The sequence below is a fragment of the Erinaceus europaeus genome, chromosome 4, assembly GCF_950295315.1.
Source record: "Erinaceus europaeus chromosome 4, mEriEur2.1, whole genome shotgun sequence".
Taxonomy (NCBI): Eukaryota; Metazoa; Chordata; class Mammalia; order Eulipotyphla; family Erinaceidae; genus Erinaceus; species Erinaceus europaeus.
In genome coordinates, this window is record NC_080165.1 from 21,136,962 (window position 1) to 21,164,090 (window position 27,129).

At 52.8% G+C, this 27,129-nt stretch overlaps 1 protein-coding gene across 4 annotated transcripts in view; it reads left to right on the top strand.

Annotated features, from left to right (window-relative positions):
* LOC103110168 (chronophin) overlaps nucleotides 1–27,129 on the top strand; it is a 33,390-nt gene that overhangs the window by 463 nt on the left and 5,798 nt on the right. Inside the window, exons 2-18 of one of the 4 annotated variants that reach the window (XM_007519337.3) lie at nucleotides 707–749; nucleotides 993–1,097; nucleotides 2,499–2,575; nucleotides 2,806–2,917; nucleotides 2,999–3,075; nucleotides 3,466–3,610; nucleotides 4,045–4,113; nucleotides 4,265–4,355; nucleotides 4,734–4,879; nucleotides 5,307–5,418; nucleotides 6,319–6,400; nucleotides 6,486–6,566; nucleotides 9,616–9,732; nucleotides 10,978–11,075; nucleotides 12,371–12,506; nucleotides 15,354–15,448; nucleotides 16,654–17,412. In XM_007519337.3, coding sequence (XP_007519399.1) covers nucleotides 707–749; nucleotides 993–1,097; nucleotides 2,499–2,575; nucleotides 2,806–2,917; nucleotides 2,999–3,075; nucleotides 3,466–3,610; nucleotides 4,045–4,113; nucleotides 4,265–4,355; nucleotides 4,734–4,879; nucleotides 5,307–5,418; nucleotides 6,319–6,400; nucleotides 6,486–6,566; nucleotides 9,616–9,732; nucleotides 10,978–11,075; nucleotides 12,371–12,506; nucleotides 15,354–15,448; nucleotides 16,654–17,048 — 1,981 coding nt within the window. In that variant the 3' untranslated portion in view covers nucleotides 17,049–17,412. Of the gene's footprint in view, nucleotides 1–706; nucleotides 750–992; nucleotides 1,098–2,498; nucleotides 2,576–2,805; nucleotides 2,918–2,998; nucleotides 3,076–3,465; nucleotides 3,611–4,044; nucleotides 4,114–4,264; nucleotides 4,356–4,733; nucleotides 4,880–5,306; nucleotides 5,419–6,318; nucleotides 6,401–6,485; nucleotides 6,567–9,615; nucleotides 9,733–10,977; nucleotides 11,076–12,370; nucleotides 12,507–15,353; nucleotides 15,449–16,653; nucleotides 17,413–23,485; nucleotides 24,112–27,129 lie in introns of those variants that run through there. The other 3 variants (XM_060188940.1, XM_060188938.1, XM_060188939.1) reach the window with 3 other exon arrangements.

Sequence of the window (27,129 nt, forward strand, 5' to 3'; positions counted from 1 at the left end):
GTGAGGGCCCCTGACTCCCAGGAGGGAGGCTGGTCCTTGGCGGGAGGAGGGGCCTGCCCCACCAGCCCCAGTTACTCCACTGCTGCCCGCTTTTGCTTCTGCTTTTACCAGACTCAGGTGAAAATCTCTCCATGTCTCTCTCGCTCCCACGCCCGGCCCGAAAGGCCCGAAAGGCACGTGTGGAGGTTGGAAGTTTGAGAGCTTCTAGGGCCTGCCTTCTCTTTCCCCCCCGGCCCTGGGAGTTCCTCCTTGGCTTCTCGTGGGCACAGATGCAGCTCTAATTCTTGCCTTGCTCTGGGCTTCAGTGTCCCTGTGTGTCCCTCTGTGTCCCCGGACTCAGAGTCTACGCACTGATCTTTAGTCTTGGGTCCCAGAGATTGTGCTTACGTAGTACGTAGTTGGTTAGCAAATCCAGCCCAGAAGGGTAAACAGGAGAGAAGGCAGGCCCATGGGTGGCTCCCCCCAGGCTCCCTTCAGTTTCAGCCACCCTGTCTCACTGGGGACTCAGCCTGGGTGGAGGAGGAAGAGGCCATGGATCCTACTCCCGCCCCCCCTGGAATGTGCTCTGATTGGGATGCGGCAGCTGGGCCACCCAGGGCGGGCTGAATAGGAGGGTTACTTGCAGCAACTGAGATCCAGGTGCTGCATGAAGGGGGGGGGGTCCCTAACCTGGGCCAGCTCAGCAAAAGCGCTCCTCCCTCCCCAGCACCCCGGAGACTGCAGAGTTCCTGGGTGAGGACCTGCAGCAGGTATGTGCCTGGGCTGGCTGTGGGTGGCAGGGCAGGTCGGCACCTGCTGACTGCCAGCAGAAGGCCGGGCAGGGACACCTCTCGGGGGCTGGGGTTGAGTCACACCCCAAGCCTTGGGCTTTGCGGTCCCCAAGGAGGGAGGACACAGCCCCTCTACCCCCAGCTCTGGAGAGCAGGGTAATGGGGGTGGGGTGGGGTGGAGGACACACCCTTCCAGAAGCTGTCACCCATGTGCCCTGCCAGGTGGAGCAGCGGCTGGAGCCCGCCAAGAGAGCAGCCCACAATGTACATAAGCGGCTGCAGGCATGCCTGCAGGGCCAGAGCGGGGCGGACCTGGATAAGCGGGTGGTGAGTATGGCTCTGCCAAGAAGGGGACACAGGACATCTAGTGCCTCTGTCCAGTGGCAGAATGAACTCAGGGCTGGGGTCTCCCCACCAATCTGAGTCTCTGGCATCAAGGGGGCAAAGCTGCTGCTACATCCTTAGGCCCCTGGGGCATCCGACTTAAGAGGTTCTATCTCGGGAGCTGGGTGATAGCGCAGCGGGTTAAGCACAGGAAGTGCAAGGACAAGCACAAGGAGCCCAGTTCGATTCCCCGGCTCCCCACCTGCGGGGGAGGTCGCTTCATAAGCGGTGAAGCAGGTCTGCAGTTGTCTATCTTTCTCTCCCTCTCTCTGTCTTCCCCTCCTCTCTCCATTTCTCTGTCCTATCCAACAAAAACGACATTAATAACTACAACAATAAAACAACAAGGGCAACAAAAGGAAATAAATAAATAAATAAATAAATAGGTCCTATCTCTTCCCTGCCCTGCTCCACTCCATACCCACCTCACCCCACAGGCCAGAGCCAGACCACTGACAGCACCTTGAACTTCCTTGTCCACTCAACACCAGGTACAGGGCAGGTGCTCTCAACTGACACCTCCCTTGAGGGCTTCCTGAAGGAAGTGGCTTTTGAGCACTCCTCACTGATATTAACCAACAGCCAGCATGAATGGAGCCATCACTGCTCAGTACGTCAGTGCTTGACTGACTTGTGTGGTCTCCAGCCTTTACCAGCACCATGTACAGACAGGGAGACCTGGCCAGTGACTCACTCAAAGTCATGCAGGTAGGAAGTGGCCAAACAGACTTGAACCGGGAGCTGGTGTCTCCATGTCTCTAGGTGAGAGTGTAGGGGACATGTTTTGCAACCTCTCACCAACTCAGTTTGGCCGAGTGCTGGAGCGAAGGGGAAGCCATGGGCAGCCGTGGACAGTTTTGATCAGCCACACAGGTCCCGGGCTGGGGGTCAGACCCAGAGTTCACACTCTGTTCCCTATCTTGCTGTGTGTCTTTGAGCAACCCCCCACACTCTCTCCTTTTCCATTTTGCAAGGGGACTTGTCTTTCTGTCCTGCCTGAGCCAGTGGCTACTGGGAGGAAGAGGGAGGACCTTGGGTGGCTGGGGGCTTGGTATATGGTCACAATAAGATGTCACCACCACTGTGTCTTGTAGGCATCTGCTTCCACTCCCACCTGTGACAGTGGCCCTCTTGGGCCCCTCCTCCCCTGTCCATAACCTGTGACAGTGGCCCTCTTGGGCCCCTCCTCCCCTGTCCATAACCTGTGACAGTGGCCCTCTTGGGCCCCTCCTCCCCTGTCCATACCCAGTGTCAGTGAAGCTTTGTCCCAGGGACTCACCACATGTGGAGGGAGACTGAGCAGCAAGCACTCCTGCTCACAGCTGGCCCCACCCCTCCCTGTAGAAAAAGCTGCCTCTCATGGCTTTGTCCACTGCCATGGCCGAGAGCTTCAAGGAGCTGGACCCTGATTCCAGCATGGGGTGAGTATGGAGAGAGTCTAGACATCATGGAGGGAGCTGGGCTTAGAGGGAGCTGTGGCCGGGAGGAACATTCTCAGAGGTCAGAGGAGCCAGCCAGGAAGCAGTACCCTGGCTGCTGAGGACAGCTAGGAGGACCTGGAGCTGATGGGGAAGGAGAGGCCCCAGGGTGTGCATTCCCGGTGGGGTTGGGAGGCCTTGAGGGCCGGGCCCACTGGCTGCTGTGCCCATAGGAAGGCCTTGGAGATGAGCTGCGCCATCGAGAACCAACTGGCCCGCATCCTGGCTGAATTTGAGCTGACCCTGGAGAGGGATGTCCTGCAGCCACTTAGCAGGCTGAGTGAGGTGACATCCCCGTCCCAGCTGCCCTGGCCTCTAGTCCCCACACCCCCATCCCACTGAGCCCCTCCCCATGTGCACCCCCAGGAGGAGCTGCCAGCTATTCTCAAGCACAAGAAAAGCCTGCAGAAGCTGGTGTCTGACTGGAATGCTCTCAAGAGCAGGTGGGCGCTCCAGCCTGGGGGTGGGGGTGGGGGTGCCCGTCCCACACTGGGAGGACACTGTAGAGTCCCGGGGAGCCTAGTATGCAGTAGTGCACACAGGTGGGGGAGTCAGCTCGAGGTGCCTCTGCGAGTCCATGTGCATCTGTTTGGGCCACTGGGATCCCTGCAGTCCCTGGCTGCTTCACTGCGGAGCAGGGTGGCTGCGATCACCAGGCCCACCACCAGGGGCTCCCCAGAGCACTCATGTGACTGAGGCAGTCAAGGCAGGTGGAGTTGCCGGATTGGCATCTCTTAACTCCCAGAAGCTTGTATGGTTGGACACATGGAGGCGGCACTTGGCTGTGAACATACAGTAGGGCGGTGACCACCCCACCTTGGCATTGTCCGCAGGCTCAGCCAGGCAGCCAAGAGCTCAGGTGGCGGTCAGGGGCTGGGCGGTGGCCCAGGCAGTCATAGCTACACTGCAACAGCCAACAAGGTGGAGATGCTGAAGGAAGAGGAGGAGGAGCTGAAGAGGAAGGTGGAGCAGTGCAAGGTGCAGGGGCTGCCCAGGGGCGGGGGCAGGCCTCGTTTCACAGATAAGGGGACTGAGGCTAGGCGGCTTGCCCAAGACCATGTAGCTAGGAAGTAGAGGAGGCAGGATTCAAATCCAGGCAGGCAGACTCCACGCTCCGTGTACTCAGCCCTTCCCTTACAGCCTAATTCTGTCTACACCTCAGGTATAACACCTGGGAGGCTGACTTGCTTGATTCACCAGAATCTTGGAGTACTTGCTGAGTGAGTGAGTGAGTGAATGAGTGAGTGAGTGAGTGAATATATGACTGTTAGTTCAAGCGGGTTCCTGTGGGCTGGACTCTTGGCAGACAGGCCAGCTGGCTGCACCCCTGCAGGTGTAGCTTGGACAAGCCATTAGCCCCTTGGGGTCCCAGACTCCTCAGTGGTGTCAGCCTCTCCTCTCTGTCCCCCAAGGATGAGTACTTGGCAGACCTGTACCACTTCGCCACCAAGGAGGACACATATGCCAACTACTTCATCCACGTGAGTCCAGATCCTGGCTCCACCGCTCAGAACTCAGGGCTGGACTCCAGGAGCCACTGGGTGGTGCTGGGAGAGAAGCGCCTGGTCTTGTGGAATTGGAGTTGGCTCAGCTTCCATTACTCCCCCCTGGGGTATCCTCTTGTCCCCACAGTTCATGGAGATTCAGGCTGATTACCACCGCAAGTCTCTGAGCTCTCTGGACACGGCCCTGGCTGAGCTGAGGGAGAACCACAGCCAAGCAGGTGGGGACACAGTTGGGCTCGAACCCACAGCCCCACTCAGGGAATGTTAAGCTCAAGTGCCATCCTGAGGTAGTAGGGAGCTGTAGATGAGCTCTGTGCAGGGGACATCTCAGTGTCACTCGTGATGAGGAGACTGCTCTGGCTGTCCCACAGAAGGTGAAGGCAGGGCCAGGGGCGAATTAGCAGACAGAATGGAGCAGGTAGGGGCCTGGGCTGGGGTGGAGATAGTACAGGCGGACAGACACAAGGGATTTTAGAGTTTGGGGTGTGGATGGCCCTTTGAGAGAGTGCTGGGAATGGGTGCCTCTGCCCTCCCTGGCATGGTTGCCCAGGGGTGGGGGGGGGACCCTGGACTTCTGATCTGTCTCGTCCCTGCAGACCCCTCCCCCTCGATGACGGCCACCCCCTTCTCCAGGGTGTATGGGGTGTCGCTGGGAAGCCACCTGCAGGAGCTGGGCCGGGATATCGCCCTGCCCATTGAGGCTTGTGTCGTCATGCTGCTCTCGGAGGGCATGAAAGAAGAGGTGGGGCCCTTAAGTCACCGGTGGGTCCTGGCATGGCCTGAGGCTGGATGGACAGTCTCGCCCCCGGCTGTCCCTTGCCCCTTAATGTCACTGAACAGCAGCTCCTCTCCTGAGCTCAGCCCCTTCGCAGTAGAAACGACTCACAAATGGAGTTCTCACCACCCCACTGCCGTGCCGCCTCCTGCCTTCTGCTCCCAGCCATGCAGCTATCCCCTGCCCCCCACCTTCTCCCAGCTTCCCACTTTGCTCAGAATTCTAGGCTCTGAAGGTTGTAAGCCTGGCCTTCGGACCCATGGGTGCACTGAGGTCCACACAGGGGCCACCTGTCCTGGGCCACAAGTGAGCTAGAACCCCCTGGCTAGGGAGCCCTGCCCAGCCCACTGCCCTTAGATGTTCCCCTCCCAAACCCCCCTTCCCCTCATCCCAGGGCCTGTTCCGTCTGGCTGCCGGGGCCTCTGTGCTGAAACGCCTCAAGCAGACAATGGCATCAGACCCTCACAGCCTGCAGGAGTTCTGCTCTGACCCTCATGCTGTGGCAGGTACCTCCTCTGAGAAGCATGGGAGGGGGGAGGGAACTTCCCCAAATCCCTTCTCTTCAGTGGCCGTGGATGGCCCCATAAACACTTAGGCCTGGCAGCCTGCTTGGCTTAATTGTTCCAACAGATTCTTTTTTTTTATTGTTGTTGTTATTGATGTCATCATTGTTGTATAGGACAAAGAGAAATGGAGAGAGAAGGGGAAGACAGAGAAAGGGAGAGAAAGACACCCGCAGACCTGCTTCACCGCTTGTGAAGCGACTCCCCTGCAGATGGGGAGCCAGGGGGCTTGAACTGGGATCCTTATGCTGGTCCTTGTACTTTGCGCTACCCGCGCTTAACCCACTGCGCTACCACCCGACTCCCAACAACAGATTCTTTTTTTAAAAAAAATATTTGTTTATTTATTTATTCCCTTTTGTTGCCCTTGTTTTATTGTTGTAGTTACTATTGTCGTTGTTTGGACAGGACAGAGAAATAGAGAGAGGAGGGGAAGACAGAGGGAGAGAAAGATAAACACCTGCAGACCTGCTTCACCGCTTGTGAGGTGACTCCCCTGCAGGTCGGGAGCCAGGGGATCGAACCGGGATCCTTATGCTGGTCCTTGTGCTTTGCACCATGTGTGCTTAACCCGCTGAGCTACCGCCTGACACCCCCCCCAACAGGTTTTTAATGAAGGTCTGTGGTGAACCCCCTGATTCATGTGTGCCTGTAGGGCCGAGATCACTAGCCCTCCCCATTTTCTTAAAAGGGCAAGTAGCCCCAAGAAGCGAGCAGAGCCTGGCGCGGCTGTGTGGCCAAGGCTAGCAGTGCCTTCCAGGAGCGAGCTGGGCACTGAGGGTGAAGGCGGGATCTGGGGAGGGGCGCTGCCTCTCACCCCCTGCTATCCCCCCATCACTTCAGGTGCCCTCAAGTCTTATCTGCGGGAGCTGCCTGAGCCCCTGATGACCTTTGAACTCTATGATGATTGGATGCAGGCAGCTAGGTGAGGACAGGCTAGGGGGTTGTGTGCACTGGGGGAGGCTGCTGTGTGGACCTGGCTGACACGCCTGCTCTCTCACCCTCCCCAGCCTGAAGGACCCAGGGCCCCGGCTAGAGGCCCTCCAGGAAGTGTGTGGTCGCCTGCCCCGTGAGAACCTCAGCAACCTCAGGTGAGCCCCGGACCTCTCCCACCCCAACCCACACCAGCTGGACCCAACCTGGTCCAGCCTGCCTCCTCATCCGCAGCAGTTTCTGGAAAAACAGCTGTGATGTGCTGCTCAGGCCCTGCTATAGTCTCACACTGGACTAATGCAGACCTTGAAACTTGAAGCTAGACCACCTGGCATCAGAGCACTTCTATACCACTCTGTGGTCCCAGGGAGGTGATGGACCTCACTGTGCTTGGCGCCCCCAGCTGGAAATCTCAGAGCATTGCAGCCCTTACCCCTGGGGACCTTCTCCACTGTGTATAGCCAGTGCCTGACTTAAGCATAAAAAAACATTGGGTGTGTGTGTGTGTGTGACAGGTGGTAGCGCATTGGGTTAAGCACACAAGATGCGAGGTGGAAGGACCGGCATTAAGATCCAGGTTCTAGCCCCTGGCTCCCCACCTGCAGGGGGTCGCTTCACAGGCAGTGAAGCAGGTCTGCAGGTGTCTATCTTTCTCTCCCCCTCTCTGCCTTCCCCTCTCTCCATTTCTCCCTGTCCTATGCAACAATAGTAACATCAGTGACAAGAATAATAATAACTACAACAGTGATTTAAAAAAGGGGGCAACAAAAGGGAAAAAAAGCCTCCAGGAGCAGTGGATTCGTAGTGCAGGCATCAAGCCCCAGCACTAACTCTGGAGGGGGGAAAAAGTGTTTGTGGAGGGGCGGACGGTAGCGCAGCAGATTAGGCACACATGGCACGAAGTGCAACGACTGGAGTAAGGATCCCAGTTCAAGCTCCAGTTCTCCACCCGCAGGGGGGTTGCTTCACAACCGGTGAAGCAGGTCAGCAGGTGTCTATCTTTTTCTCCACCACTCTGTCTTCCTCTCTTATCCAGTAACAACAGCGGCAGTAATAACAACAAGGGCAACAAAAACGGGAAAAATGGCCTCCAGGAGCAGTGAATTCCTAGTGCAGGCACTGAGCCCCACTGGAGGTAAACAAACAAACAAACAAAACATTCAGGGTCAGGATGTGGCTGTACCAGTAAACAAACAAACATTCAGGGTCAAGATGTGGCTGTACCCAGTAGAGCACACACGTTACCGTGCCCGAGAACTCAGTTTCCACCATCGCCACCTGCAGTGGGAAGCTTCATGAGCAGTGAAGCAGTGCTGCAGGTGTCTGTCTCTATCACCCACTTCCCTCTCTATTTTCCTCTGCCTCAAATAGACTATTAAAGATAAACTAGGGAGTCAGGCTGTAGCGCAGCGGGTTAAGCGCAGGTGGCGCAAAGCACAAGGACTGGCATAAGGATCCCGGTTCGAACCCCGGCTCCCCACCTGCAGGGGAGTCGCTTCACAGGCGGTAAAGCAGGTCTGCAGATGTCTATCTTTCTCTCCTCTCTGTCTTCCCTTCCTCTCTCCATTTCTCTCTGTCCTATCCAACAACGACAACAATAATAACTACAACAATAAAACAACAAGGGCAACAAAAGGGAATAAATAAATAAAATAAATATTAAAAAATAAATAAATAAAGATGAACTAATTCACTTATTTAAATTTTATAGATTTAAAATATTTACTGAGTTATTTTTTCCCCAGCCCTTAACATATTTTTACAAACTTTTTAATTTATATTTATTTATTTTCCCTTTTATTGCTCTTGTTATTTTTTTATTGTTGTTGTAGTTATTATTGTTGTCATCATTGTTGGATAGGACAGAGAGGAATGGAGAGAGGAGGGGAAGACAGAGGGGAGGAGAAAGACAGACACCTGCAGCCCTGCTTCATTGCCTGTGAAGTGACTCCCCTGCAGGTGGGGAGCTGGGTGCTCGAGGGATCCTTCAGCTGGTCCTTGCACTTCGCACTACGTGCGCTTAACCGGCTGCACTACCGCCCAACTCCCACAAACTTTTTTTTAAAAAAATATTTTAGTTATTTTATTTGTGAGAGAGATGCAGAGAGAGAGAGAGAGAAAGAAAAATAAAAAAAACACCAGAGCACTGCTCAGCTCTGGCTTGTGGTGGTGCAGGGGGGCGGGAGGGACTGAACCCAAAACTTTTGGAGCCTCAGGCATGAGCGTCTATTTGCATAACCATTATACTATGTCCCCCACCCTTTTCAAAAACTTTTTAAAAATCTTTTAATTTATTATTGGATAGAGGCAGAAATTGAGAAGGGAGGAGGAATAGAGAAGAAAAGAGACAGAGACATCTGCAGCCCTGCTTCACCACTTGTGAAGCTTTCCCCTTGCAGATGGGGACCAGGGGCTTGAAGCCGGTACTTGGCTCGCTGTAATATGTGTGCGCTTAACCAAGTGCACCACCACCTCCCCCGCACCTTTTTTTTTTTCACCAGAGCACTGCTCAGCTCTGGTTTGCAGGGGATTCTTATCGAGTTATTTAAATGTATATATTTTAAAGATTTATCTATTAACACCAGAGAGAGGGAATGGGGGCTGGAGAGCAGAAAGGACCAGGGTATCACTCTGGCACACGTAGTGCTGGGGCTTAAACTCGGGATTGCATGCTTGAGAATTCAGTGCTCTGTCCAGTGTACCGACTCCTGAACAACAATAGCATAAATCTTTGGGAGTCGGGCAGTAGCACATTGTGTTAAGCGCACATGGTGTGCAGCGCAAGGACCAGCCTAAGGATCCCGGTTCGAGCCCCCGGCTCCCCACCTGCAGGGGAGTCGCTTCACAGGCAGTGAAGCAGGTCTGCAAGTATCGATCTTTCTCTCCCCCTCTCTGTCTTCCCCTCCTCTCTCCATTTCTCTCTGTCCTATCTAACAATGATGACATCAATAACAGCAACAATAATAACTATAACATCAATAAAAAAACAAGGGCAACAAAAGGGAAAATAAATAAATATAAAAATAAAAATAAATAAATGACTTTAAAAAAATCTTTAAAAGCCTTTTTTAACCACCCTGCATGGTATCTTTGCCTCTCCTTGGACACCCTAGGCTGAGATACTTCCAGATAATAGGGATGATGGTAGGGTGGAGATTGGCCCTAGATGCCTGCCCCTACCCCGAGGTTGCCCCTTCCCCCACCCAGGTACCTGATGAAGTTCCTGGCACGGCTGGCTGAGGAGCAGGAGGTGAACAAGATGACGCCCAGCAACATCGCCATTGTCTTGGGGCCCAACTTGCTGTGGCCCCCTGAGAAAGAAGGGTGAGGCAGCTCTGTACCCCACCTTTCTGCTGCTTATTTCCCCCCTGCACTGTGCCTCAGTTTCCCTACCCTCAGAGTGAGTAAGCAGCTCCTGTTCTCAGGGCTACATGAGGAACAGCCCTAAGGAATCACCGACCACACAGGACTCTAGGGATAAGCACTGCGGGTGACAGGAAGGGAGCCCACAGATGTGGTCCCAGTGTCGTCCTCTTTTCAAAGACCTCACAGAGTCATTCTCTGGGCCTCCAATTCCACATCTGTAAATTGGAGCAAAATAAGACAGGCTTTGGGAAATCAACAGAGATCATGACTGGGACAAAGCTTTAGAAACAGACGTTCCACAGTATGCGACTTGCTGTTATTTGCCTGGCTGCAGGTGACAAAACATTGTCATTCCTGGGGGCCTAGTAAGATGGTGCACCTGGAAAGATGTCTGCTTTCCCATGCACTCGACCCGGGTCTCAGCCCCCAGGGCACACAGGGAAACTCCAGTGCTGCTGTCTCCTTTCCTCTCTCCTTTTTTTTTTTTTTAAGATTTTATTTATTTATTAATGAGAAAGATAGGAGGAGAGAGAAAGAACCAGACATCACTCTGGTACATGTGCTGCCGGGGTTTGAACTCAGGACCTCATGTTTGAGATTCCTATGCTTTATCCACTATGCCACCTCCCGGACCACATCTTTCTCCTTTTCTATGGGAAAAACTTGGCCCAGAGCAGAGCAGTGAAGCCCTGGCAGTGACAAAAAAAAAAAAAGAAAGAAAGAAAGAAAGAAAAAAGGAAAGGAAAAAAAAAGAAAAAGAAGTCTATTCATTGCCAAGTGAGAGTCCTCAGCTAGATCGGGAGAGGGAGGGACGAGCTGCCAGGACTTACTGGTGTCAGCCATCGGGGGTGAGGGAAAGAAGCAGTGTGGGAGTGCACAGTGCGGGAGGTGGCACAGTGATAACGCTTTGCACTCTCAAGCATGAGGTCCTGAGTTCGATCCCCGGCAGCACATGTGCCAGAGTGATGTCTGGTTCTTTCTCTCTCCTATCTTTCTCATGAATAAATAAAGAAAAAAGAAAAAAGAAAAGAAACAATGTGGGAGCAACATGTTTGCTGTCTACTTTGCTTTAAGAGCCAGATGAGAGCTGGAACTCAGTGGGACTGCTCTGTGTGTCCCTAGAGGCCAGTTCGGGGTCTGACAGAAAAGTGGGGTCCCTGAGAATTTGCTCAGTGATGACCTTTTTGTTCCCCTTTGTCCCAGGGACCAGGCCCAGCTGGATGCAGCCTCTGTGTCATCCATCCAGGTGGTGGGCGTGGTGGAGGCCCTGATACAGAGCGCAAACACTCTCTTCCCTGGAGGTGAGTCTGCCCTGGGGAGGACCACCCCTCCCCAACATCTGCGCAGCTGGGCACACTTAGAATTCAGCCCCTGACAGCCCCCAGCACTCACCAGGATGCTGGGAAGACACAGCTTCTGTTTTCAGCCTCAGTGTCTCCATCTGTATAAAGGGTTGAGGCTGTCGAGAAGGCATGTTGGGAGTGGGGAGGTGACATGTGGTCCAGATAATGTCAGGGGAGAGGAGCCTGGGCTCTGGATGAGGCAGGAAGCTGGCAACAGCTGTGCAAGCTCAGCCCTGCTGTAGCCCGGGGGTTGTAGAGTGGCTAGAATGCCGGACTCTCAAGTGTGAGGCACCGTCACATGTGCCATAATAATGCTCTGCTTCTCTCTCTCCTCTCGGTTAGGATAAGAGCTTAATCTTTGGGGTTAGGGAGACAGCATAACAGTTCTGCAAAAGACTTTCATGCCTGAGGCTTGTGTGTGTGTGTGTGTGTGTGTGTGTGTGTGTGTGTGTGTGTGTGTGTGTGTGTGTGTGTGTAATCTTTAGCCAACCAAGAGGTAGCAAAGTGGCTGGAGCATTGGACTTTGGAGCATGATGTCCCAAGTTCAATCCCTGGTGTTGCGTGTGCCAGAGGGGTGCTCTGCTTCTTTCTCTCCTTTTCTCTCTCATGTTAATAAATTGTTGGTGGTAGATAGCCTAATGGTTATGCAAAGAGACTCCCATGCCTGAGGTTCCAAAGTCCCAGGTTCAATCCCCCACACTACCATAAGCCAGAGCTGAGCAGTGCTCCGGTTAAAAAAAGAAGAAGAAAAAGATTAAAAACAATAATGAGCCCCACCTGCAGGGGGAAAGCTTCACAAGTGGTGAAGCAGGGCTGCAGGTGTTTCTTTGTCTCTCTATCTGCACCTCCTCTCAAGTTCTCCTGTCTCTATCCAATAATAAATCAACACTTATTTAAAAAAATAATAAAAAATAAAAAATCAATGAAATAAATTGTGTTAAAAAGGAAGAAATCGGGACCGGGTGGTGGTGCACCTGGTTGACCACACGTGTTACAGTGCACAAGGACCCAGGTGTGAGCCTCCAGTCCCCACCTGCAGGGGGAAAGCTTTGCAAGTGGTGAAGCTGGGCTGCAGTTGTCTCTCCGTCTCACTCCCTCTCTGTCTCCCCCTTCCCTCTTGATTTCTAGCTGTCTGTATCCAATAAAAATAATAAAAAATTAAAATAAAATAACTATATAAAAATTCTTAAAAAGGAAAGAAATCTTTAAAAATTAAGAAAGAAAAGTCCAGCCCTGTCCTCTTCTGTTTACAGACATCAGCTTCAATGTGTCGGGCCTGTTCTCAGCACTTGGCCCCCAGGACAAGGGCAGTGAGACCTCTGAGGAGCCTCTAGCGGTTGATGAGCCACCCCCCAACCCTGTGCCCACCTCAGCGGCTGTCAAGGAAAGGTGAGGACAGAACTGGCCTTGCCCCGGCCTAGGATGCTGCACCTGGTGTAACATCTCCCGGGGCTCCTGGCAGCATTTGAGAGAATTCTGGGCTGCCAAATTTGTGGTGGGCGGGGTGGAGACTTAGAGGCTGAGGCCCTCAGCTGTGGGCACATGCCATGTCCTGATACGGCTGTTGGCTGAGCACCTACTATGTGCCAGTGTCTCAGGGCCCCAGGGAAGTAGGGAGGCGATCATTTTGAAATTCATAAATATCTTCCTGTCTTCTGTTTTATTATTTTTTTTCAGGAGGTTCTAAGAACTGAACCTTGGACCTCATATCTACAGGGCATGTACTATGCCACTGAGTCCCCTCCTTGCCCCCCCTTTAATCCTGTCACTTTGTGCTTCCATGCCAGCGAGTATAATTCAGTTATAAGCTGTGGGCACCCAAACCGTGGATTTCCTCCAATGACTGAAGCGAACAAGGTGGGAGAAGGTGGCTAGGGTCAACAAGTGCACAGAGAAATGTGTCCTAGGAGCTTGGGGGGGGGCATCATGCTGAGCAGGCTGAGGACATCTGGTGGGGTTTAGCTTAGTCACAGGGTGACCAAGGCTTCCCCAGGGAGGAGCCACTGAGCCCTCACCTCCCTCTACAGCTCCCTGCCCTCCCACTCCCTGTGGCTGGAGCAGGACTAGTGACCAGAACTTTTTTTATAAAAGACTTTATTTATTTATTAATGAGAAAGATAGGAGAGAGAGAAAGAGCCAGATATCACTCTGGTACATGTGCTGCCAGGGATTGAACTCAGGACCTCATGCTTGATAGTCCAGTGCCTTAGTCACCACCTCCCGGACCACCAGAAATTTTTTTTACCTCTTTTTTTAAAAAAAATATTAATTTTATTTATTTATTCCCTTTTGTTGCCCTTGTTGTTTTATTGTTGTAGTTATTGTTGTTGTTGTTGTTGTTGGATAGGACAGAGAGAAATGGAGAGAAGAGGGGAAGACAGAGAGGAGGAGAGAAAGATAGACACCTGCAGACCTGCTTCACCGCCTGTGAAGCGACGCCCCTGCAGGTGGGGAGCCGGGGTTCGAACCGGGATCCTTATGCCGGTCCTTGTGCTTTGCGCCACCTGCGCTTAACCCGCTGCGCTACAGCCCGACTCCCCCTTTTTTTTTTTTGTCTCCAGGGTTATTGCTGGGGCTCGGTGCCTGCACCACAAATCCACTGCTCCTGGAGGCCTTCTTTCTTTTTCTCCCTTTTTTTGCCCTTGTAGCCTTGCTGTGGTCATTACTGTTGTTGATGATGTCGTTTGTTGTTGGATAGGACAGAGAGAAATGGAGAGGGGAGGGGAAGACAGAGAGGGAGAGAAAAGACAGACACCTGCAGACCTGCTTCACTACCTGTGAAGTGACTCCCCTGTAGGTGGGAAGCCGGGGGCTTGAACCAGGGTCCTCATGCCGATCCTTGCGTTTTGCGCCACATGCGCTTAACCTGCTACGCTACTGCCCAACTCCCTTTTTTTTTTTTTTGCCTCCAGGGTTATTGCTGGGGCTCAGTGCCTGCACTACAAATCCACTGTTCCTGGAGGCCATTTTTTCTTTTTGTTGCCCTTGTTGTTTATCGTTGTTGTTGTTGTTGTTGTTGTTGGATAGGACAGAGAGAAATCAAGAGAGTAGGGGAAGACAGGGAGAGAGAAAGATAGACACCTGCAGACCTTCACCACTGGTGAGGCGACCCCCCTGCAGGTGGGGAGCCAGGGGGGTTGAACCAGGATCCTTACACTGTTCCTTGCATTTCGCACCATGTGTGCTTAACATGCTGCGCTACCGCCCAGCCTCAACCAGAACATTCTTTGAGGATCACTTGCAAAGATGGCAGGAGGTGGCACACCCAGTAGAGTGCACACATTAACAATGTACAAGAACCTGGGTTCAAGTCCCCAGTCCCCACCTACAGAGGGGAAGCTTCATGAGTGCGTCTTTCTTCCCCTCTCTCTCTCCTTTTTTCTCTCTCCCCCTTCCTACTCAATTTCTCTCAGTCTCTATTTCAAAAAAAAAAGAAAAGGAAGGGAGGGAGGGAAGAACAGGCAAAATGGCTGCTAGGAGTGGTGGACTCATTGTGCAGACACTTAGCCCCAGCAATAATCCAGGTGGCAGTTAATAAGAATAGTAATAAAAAAATGTTTTTCAAAAAGATCTTGTGGAGGACTGAGGATGTAGCTTGGTGATAGAGCTCGTGTTCCACCTGTATGAAGACATACCACACACAAACACACGCACACACAAACGCTCACCGCCCATATATCTGTGGAAGTCAAGAACAGAGGCAGAGGGAGTCGGGCGGTAGCGCAGCAGGTTAAGCGTAGGTGGCGCAAAGCGCAAGGACCGGCGTAAGGATCCCGGTTCAAGCCTCCGGCTCCCCACCTGCAGGGGAGTCGCTTCACAGGCGGTGAAGCAGGTCTGCAGGTGTCTGTCTTTCTCTCTCCCTCTCTGTCTTCCCGTCCCCTCGATTTCTCTCTTTCCTATCCAACAACAATGACATCAATACTAACTACAAAAATAAAACAACAAGGGCAACAAAAGGGAGTAAATAAATAAAATAAATATTAAAAAAAAAAAGAACAGAGGCAGAGGAGAGGTGTTGCTTTCTAACTCCCGCCCTGGTCCCAGGCTCTTGAGCCAGGAGCCAAGGGACAGTGCACGGGCACCTGGCCAATGCCAGAGGTGTCTTTCCAGGGGTCCCAGCCTGGGAACAGGTTTTAGTCCCAGCTACAAGGAGCAAAGGAGCACATTTGAGAGGCCCCGAGATACCAGTATACTCTGGAAGCCTGAGCTTGACTCACCCCTTCCTTCCCTTCACAGGACAGAGCCTGAGGCATCCCCAAGGCCAGCCTCCCCCAAAGTCAACAGAAGCCCCCCAGAACCAGTTGCCCCAGCAGAGGACACCGCTAGGAGGAGTGAGTTGCTTATGAGAGGGAGAAGAGGGACAGAAGTGGGGGGAGGGCACACCCTATCTCCAGAGAGGCATGAAATCCACGGGCCTAAGTGACAAGTGTGCTGCCTGGCCCTGCAGCTCTGGCCTTGCCTGGATGATGTCACTGCATGTCACTGTCCTCCTCTGAGCCCTGGGATGTGACCTGCTTCATAGGGCTGTTTGGAGGAATGCACAATGCTGTTGTGTTTGGACCCAGTGCCCGGTAAATGCTTGCCAGTGGTCAGCACTGGAGACACTGGAGTGTAGCCCCTCAGGGAGCGCCAAGAGGAGCTAGGGGGGCAGGGGTGTCATCACAGGGCAGCAAAGGGGAAGAAAGGGCGGAAGGAAGCTAGGGCTACCTCCTGAGCCCCTTGGGGGTACCCACCTGTTGACTTGTCCTCAGGATAGACAGGTGAAAAGGCGAGGGTCTGGTGGACAGTGGGCCGAGGTGCTTTGCATACTTGGGAGCCCCCACCCCCACTACCACCAGCCCATGCCTCTCTGCAGTGTCCTACTTGGGTTACAGCAAAGGCCAGAAATACAGTAAACAGAGCAGCTTTAAGAGCTAGTCAGTGGCCAGAGGCCTTCCTGGAGGAGGGGGCTCCTAGCCATTCCTCTGCCTGATTGCCTGATTAAGGGGCCTGTGCTCACTGGACAGTAGGACCTTGAGTGCTCAGCAGACTGTCACGTGTCACCTAACTGTCCTCTTCAGCCCTGGAGGCCTGAGGCTTCTGTGCTGTGGCAGCAGTGAACTCTGAGGGCCCAGGAGGCAGGTGTGGGGGCCAGGCTGAGCCCAGCCCAGCACCCAGGCCTCCCTGCTGGCTCACTGTGAGGTTGGAACTGCCATCTTTGAGAACTGGATGGGGTAGTGCAGGTGGGCTTCTGAGAAGAGGTGAGAAAGACACAGGTGGCTGGGGGGTGAGGTGGTGCATCTCTGGTCAAGTGTGTTGAGAAGTCCAGGCCTGGGGCTGCTCCAGCCACATGTAAGATGGCCTCACTGGGTTTGTGCTCTGCTGGGGCATAGAGGAGTCCAGCATTCAGAGAGGGCCACTCACCCTGCCAGTGACTGGGGAGCAGGGCCGTGGAGACAGCCCGAGGGAGAAGGCCCCAGCCCAGGAGGATGCACCGCAGGTGGAAGGGCAGAAGCAGAGACCAAAGAGGTCTAACCTCCCTCTCCTTCCTCCACAGCCAAGCGCCCAGCACCAGCCCGGCCCACCATGCCGCCCCCTCAGGTCTCTGGTCCTCGCTCCTCTCCTCCAGCCCCACCCCAGCCCCCCAGTTCGGGCAGCCCTGGAACCCCCCGGGCTCTGCCCCGCCGCCTGGTTGGTACCAGCCTCCGGGCGCCCTCGGTGCCCCCTCCACTGCCCCCCATGCCCCCACAACCTGCACGACGCCAGAACTGGCGCTCAGCAGCCTCCCCGGGACCAGAGTCCCCCAGCCACACCTCCTTGCTAGGACCGGGGCAGGGAGACTTAGAGGGAACCACAGAAGGAAGATGCCCTGAGGGTGGAGGTGGGGCCCCTGCGCCTCCCATCGTGCCCCCTCAGCCTAGGCCCAGGAGCCTCGCCTCAGAGACTGACTGAACTGACAGCTCCTCCCTTACAGCCCTCAGCACACCCTCCCCTGCCCACTGTGGTCTCCCAGGACACAGCCCCTCCCCCCAAAGGGCTGGGGGGCTCCAGCTTTGCCTACAAGTGCCTCAGTGCCCGCTGGGCCGGCCCCTGTGGCAAGGAGGCCTCGGGCCAGTCTTCCACTTCCAGACTTTTCTTCTACTGCTTGGGCTTGGTGACCCCCCTCTGCTGATGCCCCCCCCCCCCCCCGGCTCTCTGGCAGGGTCCTGGGGGAGTCCCAGAAGGAAGGAGAGCTTACCTGTTCTTATTTTCATTTTTTTTCTTGCCAACATATTTTTGTAAGGCTGGTAAATAAATTATTTTGGACAAAACTGGAGCAGCGACCTAAGCAATATTTTCATTGTCTGCCCTCAGAATTGGGGCCGGCTAGTGGCACACCTGATTAAGTGCACACATTACAGTGCACAAGGACCCAGGTTCAAGCCCCTGGTCCCCACCTGCGGGGGAAAGCTTCTTGAGTGGTGAAGCAGGGCTGCAGTTGCCTCTCTCTCTCTCCTACTCCTCTACTGTTAATTTCTGTCTCTATTCAAAATAAAATAAATAACTGTAATAAAAAATTGGGCAGGGGGTGCTGGGTGGTGGCACACCTGGTTGAGCACACATATTACAGTGTGCAAAGACCCAGCAGGTTCAAGCCACTGGTCCCCACCTGCAGGGGGAAAGCTTCATGAGTGGTGAAGCCGAGCTGCAGGTGTCTGTCTCTCTCCCTCTGTATCACTCCCTTCCCTCAATTTCTGGCTGTCTCTATCCAGTAAATAATAATAAATAAAGATAGTAATAAAAAAAATGGGCAGTGGTCCGGGAGGTGGCGCAGTGGCTAAGGCACTAGACTTTCAAGCATGAGGCCCTAAATTCAATCCCTGACAGCACATGTACCAGAGTGATGGCTGGTTCTTTCTCTCCTATCTTTCTCATGAACAAATAAATAAATACTTTTTAAAAAATGGGCTGGGTATATAGCATAATGGTTATGGAAGGAGATTCATGCCTGAGGTTCCAATATCCCGGGTCCAACCCCCTACACTACCATAAGCCAGAGTTGAGCAGTGCTCTGATAATATAAATAAATAAGTAAACGTAAAACTTTTTTTTAAATAAAAAGTCATGTCCATAAATGTAGGGTGCCTATTGTTTGCCTTCTTACATCCATTTTTAATACTTTAGTGCTACATACTTTTAAAAAATATTTGTTGGTTTTTTTTTTTTCAAAAATGTGTTTATTTAATTATGAGACAGAATCAGATCACTGCATAGCTCTGGCACAAGGTAGCAAGTATTGGGGTTAACAGCTCTAGGGCCTGAGGTGTGCACATTGGTACTCTGACAGGCGGAGCTTGTCGGGGTTCCTCAGGGGGAACGAGGCTGGAGTGAGCTCGCTAAAGGGGTCTGCCAGCACATCGTGGCAGTGGACAAACCTCTTTAGGGTCCCGTTGCGGGGAACGAAAACATCTTTATTGATGGAACTACAAGTTTATAAAGGGGTAACTGTGCAGGGGAAGTAGCCAGCTGGCCAGTGAGGTCAGTATCTCCTTATAAGGGAAAAGAGAGCAAGGCAATGAGAAGGTGTGGATGGTGATGCAGGGACAGGGAAATAGAAATAGAAGGAAGGCGAAGCCCACCAGAACGGGGAGGGGGTGGGTGATGTGAGGCTGATAGGAAGGTTGGAATTCCCCCCGCGTACTCACTCACCGCAAGGCTGGCATGCCAAGGGGAGACTGACAGATGAACTTCCGGGGGGGCCAGCCATCCATGCTCAAACACACATCAGACCCACAATTCCCCCTTTTTTCTCTTGTTAAAGAAGGTCGGCCATGACTTCCAAGTCAGCAGTGGTTGAACCGAGACTCTTGCCTTGGGCACGGTGGGAGCAAGGTGTCGTGAAGGCAGGGGTGACTGGGATAATGACGGCCGGCCAACTGGCGCCCTTGGATGGAGCAATTCTCAGTTCCCTGAGCTCTCAGGTCATGCCATGTCGCATTATGAGTCCTGGAGGGCGTTGTCCTGCAGTGGTCTTCCAGCATCGTCTGTTCTTCCTTAGGGAGAGTCATGCTATCCTGTGGGCAATGCCAGACATGGCGGGCAGGGACCCAGATGGGTTTCAGGGTTCCTGTAGAAAACACATGCAAATCCCCTTCCCATGGTTAACACGGGGTCTGGTCCCTTCCAAAGGCACGTATCGTCTGCTGCCATGATACGCTAGAAGACCCCTTTTAGCGAACTCACTCCTGCCTTGTCCCCCCTCCACAAACCCCCAACATCGGGCACCCCAACAGAGCTATCTCCCCAACTCTTGAAGGTTTACTTTGTTTTTATGGGAGAGAAAAAAACCAGAGCACTGCTCAGCTTTGGCACCTAGCAGCACCAGGGGTTGAAAATAGGGCCTGGAGCCTCCGGCCTGCAACTCTGGAGCACCCTGTTATTATGTCTCCCCAGTCCTCACACTGTGCTTTTCTTCTTATTTTTGTTCATTTATTTTTATTAATGAGAAGAGACAGGAGCAGGAAAAAAGAGAGAGAGAGAGAGAGCAAAAACTAGAGCATCACTGGCATATGCAGTGCCAGGAAATTGAACTTGAGACCTCATGCTTCCAAGTTGATCATTCAAGCCACTAGATCACTTCCTGGGCCACTTTTTTTTTTTTTAATTTACAACATGTGTGAGAAAGTTTCACATGAAGGGGCTGGGCAGTGGTGCTCCTGGTTGAAAGGGCACGGTAGCATATTCTGAGGTCTGGGTTCAAACCCCTAGTCTCCACTTGCAGAGGAGAAGTTTCATAAATAGTGAAGCAGTCTCTCCCTCTCTATTTCACCTTCCCATCTCCATTTCTCTCTATCCTATTAAAAACAAAAATAAACAGGGCAGAGGGTAGATAGCATAATGGTTATGCAAACAGACTCTCATGCCTGAGACTCCAAAGTCCCAGGTTCAATCCCCCTGCACCACTATAAGCCAGAGCTGAACAGTGCTCTGGTAAAAATAATAATAATAAGAGTTTCATGTGAGACAGAGAAGCCAAAGCAATACTATGGTACATGCCGTGCTGGGATGGAACCTCAGACACCCAAATCCAGGGTTCCCAGTTGCCAGCCCCCCCACACACACACACACAAACACACTGCTCTCTGTCTGCATGCCTCCATTTCACTTTCCTGTGAAGTAAACACTAGAGCTCAGAAAGTCAGCTTCCAAAGTCATGTGAAAAGTGGGGCATAGATCTGAGACCAGCACCCAGGTCTGACAGATTCCACAGCCTGGGTCTATCCTTCACGTCCTGGGTGTCTTCTTCGTTTGGTTTCTTTATCCAGATAACTATATAACAGTGTCCACCACAGTGTGGTTCTGAAATTAAATGGGACACTCCTGGAAAGACCAAAGCGCCATCCGAGCATAAAGAGCCCTCTGCGCACTTGCTGCTTTCAGTGTGGTTTTCTCAACCTTCTGCTGTTGTGGGAAACACAGGGAAGTTCCCGTCCCCTCCCCCATCCTAGGGGAGGGATGGATTTGCTTGAGGCTGCTCTGTGCCAATCCCTGGGCTAAGTCCCTGACACAGCCCTATAGTCACTGAGTTTCTGGAGATAGGCAGGCAGGCCAGAGAAATAACAGAATCAAGTGGCATGAACATGTTAGCTCAGTAAAATACAGGCCATATATTTATATATAGCCCAGGGTGGTGTGTGTGTGTGTGTGTGTTGTGTGTGTTTTCAAGGAAAAGGTGTCATAGAAGGAAATGCTCAGGAACTGATTGGGTGACGGGGGAAAGGAGCAGCCTTAGCTGAAGATTTCACTCATGCAAATATCTGGGAAAAAGGAAGAAGTAACTGAGCCCCAGGGCATATGTCAGGCAACAGAAATATATATTGCTGTGGGGCCTTACTGCTCCCAGGCCATTTCTAATGCAAACAGCACAGGCACTATAACACCTCCAAGTGGTGCCAGGGCTCAAACCTGAGCTACTCCTGGCAAGACATGTACCCTAGCCAGTGAGCTATGGGGTCAGCAGGTCACAGTCGTAAGAGGTCGGCTAAGGACCTCAGAATTTTGATGTCCCTCCCTCAAGTAGTCACCTGTCAACGCCTGGGCAGCTGGTCACTAACTCTCAGGCTCTTTTTCTCCTAGGGTTCTCCGGCGCCAGACTGTCTCTAGCCCAGTGACTGTAGTGACTTTCCACCCTGGCCTCACAGTGGGATCCCTGGGTGACTTTAAAGCAAAGGAACAACAACAACAAAAGTGCCCGTGTCCCAGTAAACAAATCAGGTGTTTGACTGGAAATTAAAGACTCTCTGGGGCCCTGCTAAGCATTGATACTTTTATTTTGTTTTCATTTTTTAATCATTTTAATGGAGGGTAGTGCAGTTATTGACACAGGGATACAATTTCTCACCTCTGAAAGTTCTCTACAGACACTCACAACCCGGGTGCTTTTACATCATCATTCAACAAGTACTCAAGGTTCTTTTCACCCCCTCCCTCTCCCTCCTTCCCCAGAATCCTTTGCTTTTGTGCAATACACCAGATTTTATTTTTAACTAGAACACTGTTCAGCACTGCCTTATGGCTGTGCCAGGGGCTGAACAGAAAACCTCAGAGGCTCAGGCATTAAAATCTTTTTGTATAACCACTATGTATCACTCCAAGCCTGATTTTTACACATTTATATGTGCAAATAGTGTCTTTAAAAAATTCCCGGTGGTCCAGGAGGTGGCGCAGTGGATAAAGCATTGGATTCTCAACCATGAGGTCCTGAGTTCGATCCCCGGCAGCACATCTACCAGAGTGATGGCTGGTTTTTCTCTCCTCCTGTCTTTCTCATGAATAAATAAATTCTTTTAAAAAAAAATCCCCAGGAGCTGGGCGGTGGCGCAGCAGGTTAAGCACAGGCGGCACAAAGTGCAGGGACCGGCCTAAGGATCCTGGTTCAAGTCCCTGGCTCCCCACCTGCAGGGGAGTTGCTTCACAAGCGATGAAGCAGGTCTGCAGGCATCTGTCCTTCTCTCCTCCTGTCTGTCTTCCCCTCCTCTCTCCATTTCTCTCTGTCCTACCCAACAATGATAGCAATAACAACAACGATGATGATAAACAACAAGGGCAACAAAAGGGGGGCAATTACATAATAAATAATAAAAAAAATTCCCAGGGGCAGACGGTGGCACACTATATTGCACACAGGTATTACGGTGTACAAGGACTCAGATTCGAGTGCTCAGTCCCCACTTCAGGGGGGAAGCTTCATGAGTGGTGAAACAGTGCTTCATCTCTCTCTCTTCTCTTTCTCTCTCTCTTTTCTTTTCTCCTTATTGCCAGCAGGATTATCGCTGGGGCTTGGTGCCTATCCAATAAATCTACCACACGACAAATCCACGGCCTCTAGCAGCCATTTTTTCCCACTTTCTATTTTTATTTGACAGGACAGAGAATTTTTTGTTACTAAGTTTGTTACAAGATTGTAAGATTACAATGTATATAGTTCCACAGTACACCCGCCACCAAAATTCTGTATCCCCATCCTCCCACCTCACAAAGATAACCACCATAGTTCAGGACAGAGAATTTGAGAAGGAAGACAGAGAAAAAAAGACACCTGCAGACCTGCTTCATTGCTTATGAGGCATCCTCTGGCTCGAACCCAGATCCTAGCACATGGTGGTATGTGTGCTTAACCAGGTGCACCACTGCCTGACACCCCCCCCCTTTTTTTTTTTTACCAGAGCTCAGCTCTGGCTTATGGTGGTGCCGGGGATTGAACCTGAGACTTTGGAGCCTCAGGCATGAGAGTCTCTGCATAACCATTATGCTATCTACCCCCCTTTCCATTTCTAGCTCTCCTTTCCTTCTCAACTTCTCTATATATCCAAAATCCATTCATTTTTAAAAAGGCTGGAGACATAGTATGATGGCCATGCCAACGACTTTCTAGCCTGAGGCTGGGATCCAGGTTCAACCCCCAGCACCACCCATAAGCCAGAGCTGAGCAGTACTCTGGTAAAATAAATAAATAACAATAATGATATATGAAAATTAATAATTATAGTAACAGTTCCTGGAGAGAGTCACCAGCACAGCCTGGGGAACAAAGATCCAGGCCAGGGACCCAGCATCCAAAGAAACGCCTGGCCGCCTTCCATGACACCCAGAGGCAGCATCAACGGCTAGAAGGCCCGGAGGTTTGAAACAATGGCGCCTTTTCCTCAGTAAACCAGCTCTCTGAGCAGTGACCACTGCGCACCGCAGCGGGCGGCCATCTGCAGGTTTTTATCGGGAAGGGGGGGCGTCAGTCCCCCAGCCGCGCTCGGCCCCGCCCCTCCGCGCTCCGTTAGCTCGCCGCCATTGGCCGCGGGCCAGCTCGCAGCCACGCCCCCCGCGCCCGGGCTCCGGGATTGGCCGCGCGGGGCGCGCGCTGTGCCCGCGGAGGGGAGTGGGGCGTGCGGGCCGCCAGCCGGCTGCATGGCGCGCTGCGAGCGGCTGCGCGGCGCGGTCCTGCGCGAGGTGCTGGGCCGGGCGCAGGGGGTCCTGTTCGACTGCGACGGGGTGCTGTGGAACGGCGAGCGCGCCGTGCCGGGCGCCCCGGAGCTGCTGGAGCGGCTGGCGCGGGCCGGCAAGGCGGCGCTGTTCGTGAGCAACAACAGCCGGCGCGCGCGGCCCGAGCTGGCCCTCCGCTTCGCGCGCCTGGGCTTCGGGGGCCTGCGCGCCGAGCAGCTCTTCAGCTCCGCCCTGTGCGCCGCGCGCTGGCTGCGCCCGCGTCTGCTCGAGCCGCCGGCCGCGCCGGGCGCCGTGTTCGTGCTGGGCGGCGAGGGGCTGCGCGCCGAGCTGCGGGCTGCGGGGCTGCGCCTGGCGGGCGACCCCGGCGAGGATGCGGGCCCGGCCCCGCGCGTGCGCGCCGTGCTCGTGGGCTACGACGAGCACTTCTCCTTCGCCAAGCTGAGCGAGGCGTGCGCGCACCTGCGCGACCCCGACTGCCTGCTCGTGGCCACTGACCGTGACCCGTGGCACCCGCTCAGCGACGGCAGCCGGACCCCGGGTGAGCTCGGAGAGCCGGACCGCGCGTTCACCTGCACGCGTGGGGTGCGGGGCGGGGAAGGGGCGTCCTCAGGTGACAGGTGGGGAGCTGCAGCCTTGCGAGGACGCCCCCAGTGGACAAGGATCCCGATCCTGGGTGCTTTGGGTCCTCGATGGGCAGTGCTTGGCAAGCACCCGGTGAGGAGGGCATGAGGCCAGTTGCAACTCAGGTATCTGCGGGCAGAGTCCAGGTCCTCTAGTCGAGCCCTTTTGCCCTGCCCACCGTTGAAAATTGGGGACAAAGCCTGGAAGGATCGCCTTCTGTGCCAGGCTTGGCACGCCATACCCAGAGGCAGATTGCAGGCAGGTGTGGGGAGACCGGAGGCGGTGGATGGAGTTTGACCTGAGATCAAGTTCTGGCGCCAGGCCCATGCAGGCTAGTTCACTCACACAACCTCGAGGCATCTGTCCACGTCCAGCTGCATCTGAGCGCAGGGGCAGGGCCGGTGCCTGCTCAGAGCAGGAACTGCAGGGATGCGCCGCGTTCTCATGCTGCAGAGCCCAGGGGAGCACCATGTCCTCTGCTTTGACTGTTTCCAGATTACTCTGCAGGTGGGAGTTACCGTCCTGTTTCTCAGCTTTAAAAACTGAGACTAAGAGTGGGCGTGAGCTGTCCAAGGGCACAGGCCTCTGAACTTGACTCTTTTTTTCTTGGAAATTTGTTTGTTTCTGTTATTCCTGTGGCTTCACCGCTCCAGGCTGACTCTTTTCAGATAAAAGGAGAGACAGAGGGGCCGGATGGTGGCGCACTTGGTTGAGTGCACATGTTACAGTGCACGAAGGACCCGTTTACATCTCCCAGCCCTTACCTGCAGGGGGGGAAGTTTTGTGAGTAGTGAGGCAACGCTGCAGGAGTCTATTTCTCTATCTCCCTTCCCCTCTAGATTTCTGGCTGTCTCTATCCAATAAGTGAAGATAATTTTTTTTGAAAATTTTTTATTATTTTTATTTATTGAATAGAGACAGCCAGAAATCAAGAAGGTGATAGAGAGGGAGAGAGACAGACTCCTGCAGCACTAATTCACCACTCACAAAGCTTTCCTCCTGCAGGTGGGGACCCGGGGCTTGAACCTGGGTCCTTGCACACTGTAATATGTGCTCTCAACCCGGTGTGCCACCACCCGGCCCCATAAAGATAATTTTTTTAAAGAATTTTTTAAAAGATGGTTATTTATTCCCCTTTTTAAAAAAATCTTTATTTATTTGATAGAGACAGAAATCAAGAGAGAAGTGGGAGAGAGAGACACCTGCAGCCCTGCTTCCCCACTTGTAAAGCTTTCCCCTGCAGGTGGGGGCCGGGGGCTCCGAACCTGGGTCCGTGGGCATTGTAACATGTGCGCTCAACCAAGTGCGCCACCACCCGGCCCCTATTTATTCCCTTTTGTTGCCCTTGTTGTTTTGTTGTTGTAGTTACTGATGTCATCGTTGTTGGATAGGACAGAGAAAAATGGAGAGAGGAGGGGAAGACAGAGAGGGGGAGAGAAAGATAGACACCTGCAGACCTGCTTCACTTGTGAAGCGACTCCCCTGCAGGTGTGGAGCCGGGGGCTTGAACTGGGATCCTTAGGCTGGTCCTTGCGCTTTGCGCCACCTGCACTTAACCTGATGCGCTACCGCCCAACTCTCATAATGATAATTTTTTAATACATTCCTTTATTATTAGATAGAGACAGAAATTGAGAGGGAAGGAGGAGATAGAGAGGAAGAGTGACAGAGAGACACCTGCAGCCCTGCTTCACCACTGGTGAAGTCTTCCCCCAGCAGGTGGGGACCAGGGGCTTGAACTCTGGACGTTGTGCACTGTAATGTGTGCACTCAACCAGGTGTGTCACCACCTGGCCCCAATAAAGACAATTTTTAAAAATTTATAAAAAGACACAGAGAAAGATACCACAGCACCAAAACTGCCTTCAGAGCAGAAGGGGCCAGACTTTGAGCTGAGGCATGCACACAGTAAGGCAAAAACACCGCCCGAGGGGGTCGGACGGTGGCGCAGTGGGTTAAGCACAGGTGGCGCAATGCGCAAGGACCAGTTTAAGGATCCAGGTTTGAACCCCCGGCTCCCCACCTGCAGGGGAGTCGCTTCACAGGTGGTGAAGCAGGTCTGCAGGTGTCTATCTTTCTCTCCCCTTCTCTGTCTTCCCCTCCTCTCTCCATTTCTCTCAGTCCTGTCCACAACGATGACGATGTCAATAACAACAACAATAACTATAGCAGTAAAACAAGGGCAACAAAAGAATAAATAAATAAATAAACCACCATCCACGTGAACTATTTTGCTGAGTCATGCACATGGTAAGGCAGAAACACCATCTGAGTGAGCTATTTTGCTAGACCTAAAACTTTCTTTTAAGTCAGGCACTGCTCAGCTCTGTCTTGTGGCGGTGCTGGGAATTGAACCTGGGACGTTGAAGCCTCAGGAATTAGGGTTTCTTTTTTTAAAAAATATATGTTTTATTGATTTACTATTGGATAGAGACAGCCAGAAATTGAGAGGGGGAAGAGGAGATAGAGAGGGAGAGACACCCGCAGCCCTGTTTCACCACTTGTGAAGCCTCCCCGCCTGTAGGTGGGGATCAGGAGCTTGAACCCTGATCCTTGCGCACTGTAATGTGTGCGCTTAACCAGGTGAGCCACCGCCTGGCCCCTGGCATTAGGGTTTCTTTGCGGAATCATTATGCTATTTTCCCTGACCTGGCCCTAAAATTTTCACTGTTAGCAGATTTTGAGGGGACTGAAGCAATCACTGGCTAGGATGTGTGCCTTGCCTTGCAATTGGCCCACGTTTGAACCCCAGCACTAGGAAGCTTTGGTGCTATGGTGTTTCTTATCTTTCTTTCTGAATGAAAAAGCAACCTGGAGCAGTAAAATCACATGTGTGAGACCCCAGCTTTGCAAAAATATGCAAAGTGAAGATGTATGTATTAAGACAAGCAACTGGGGTATGACTCTGGCACGTGCCAGGGATCAAAGTTGGGAC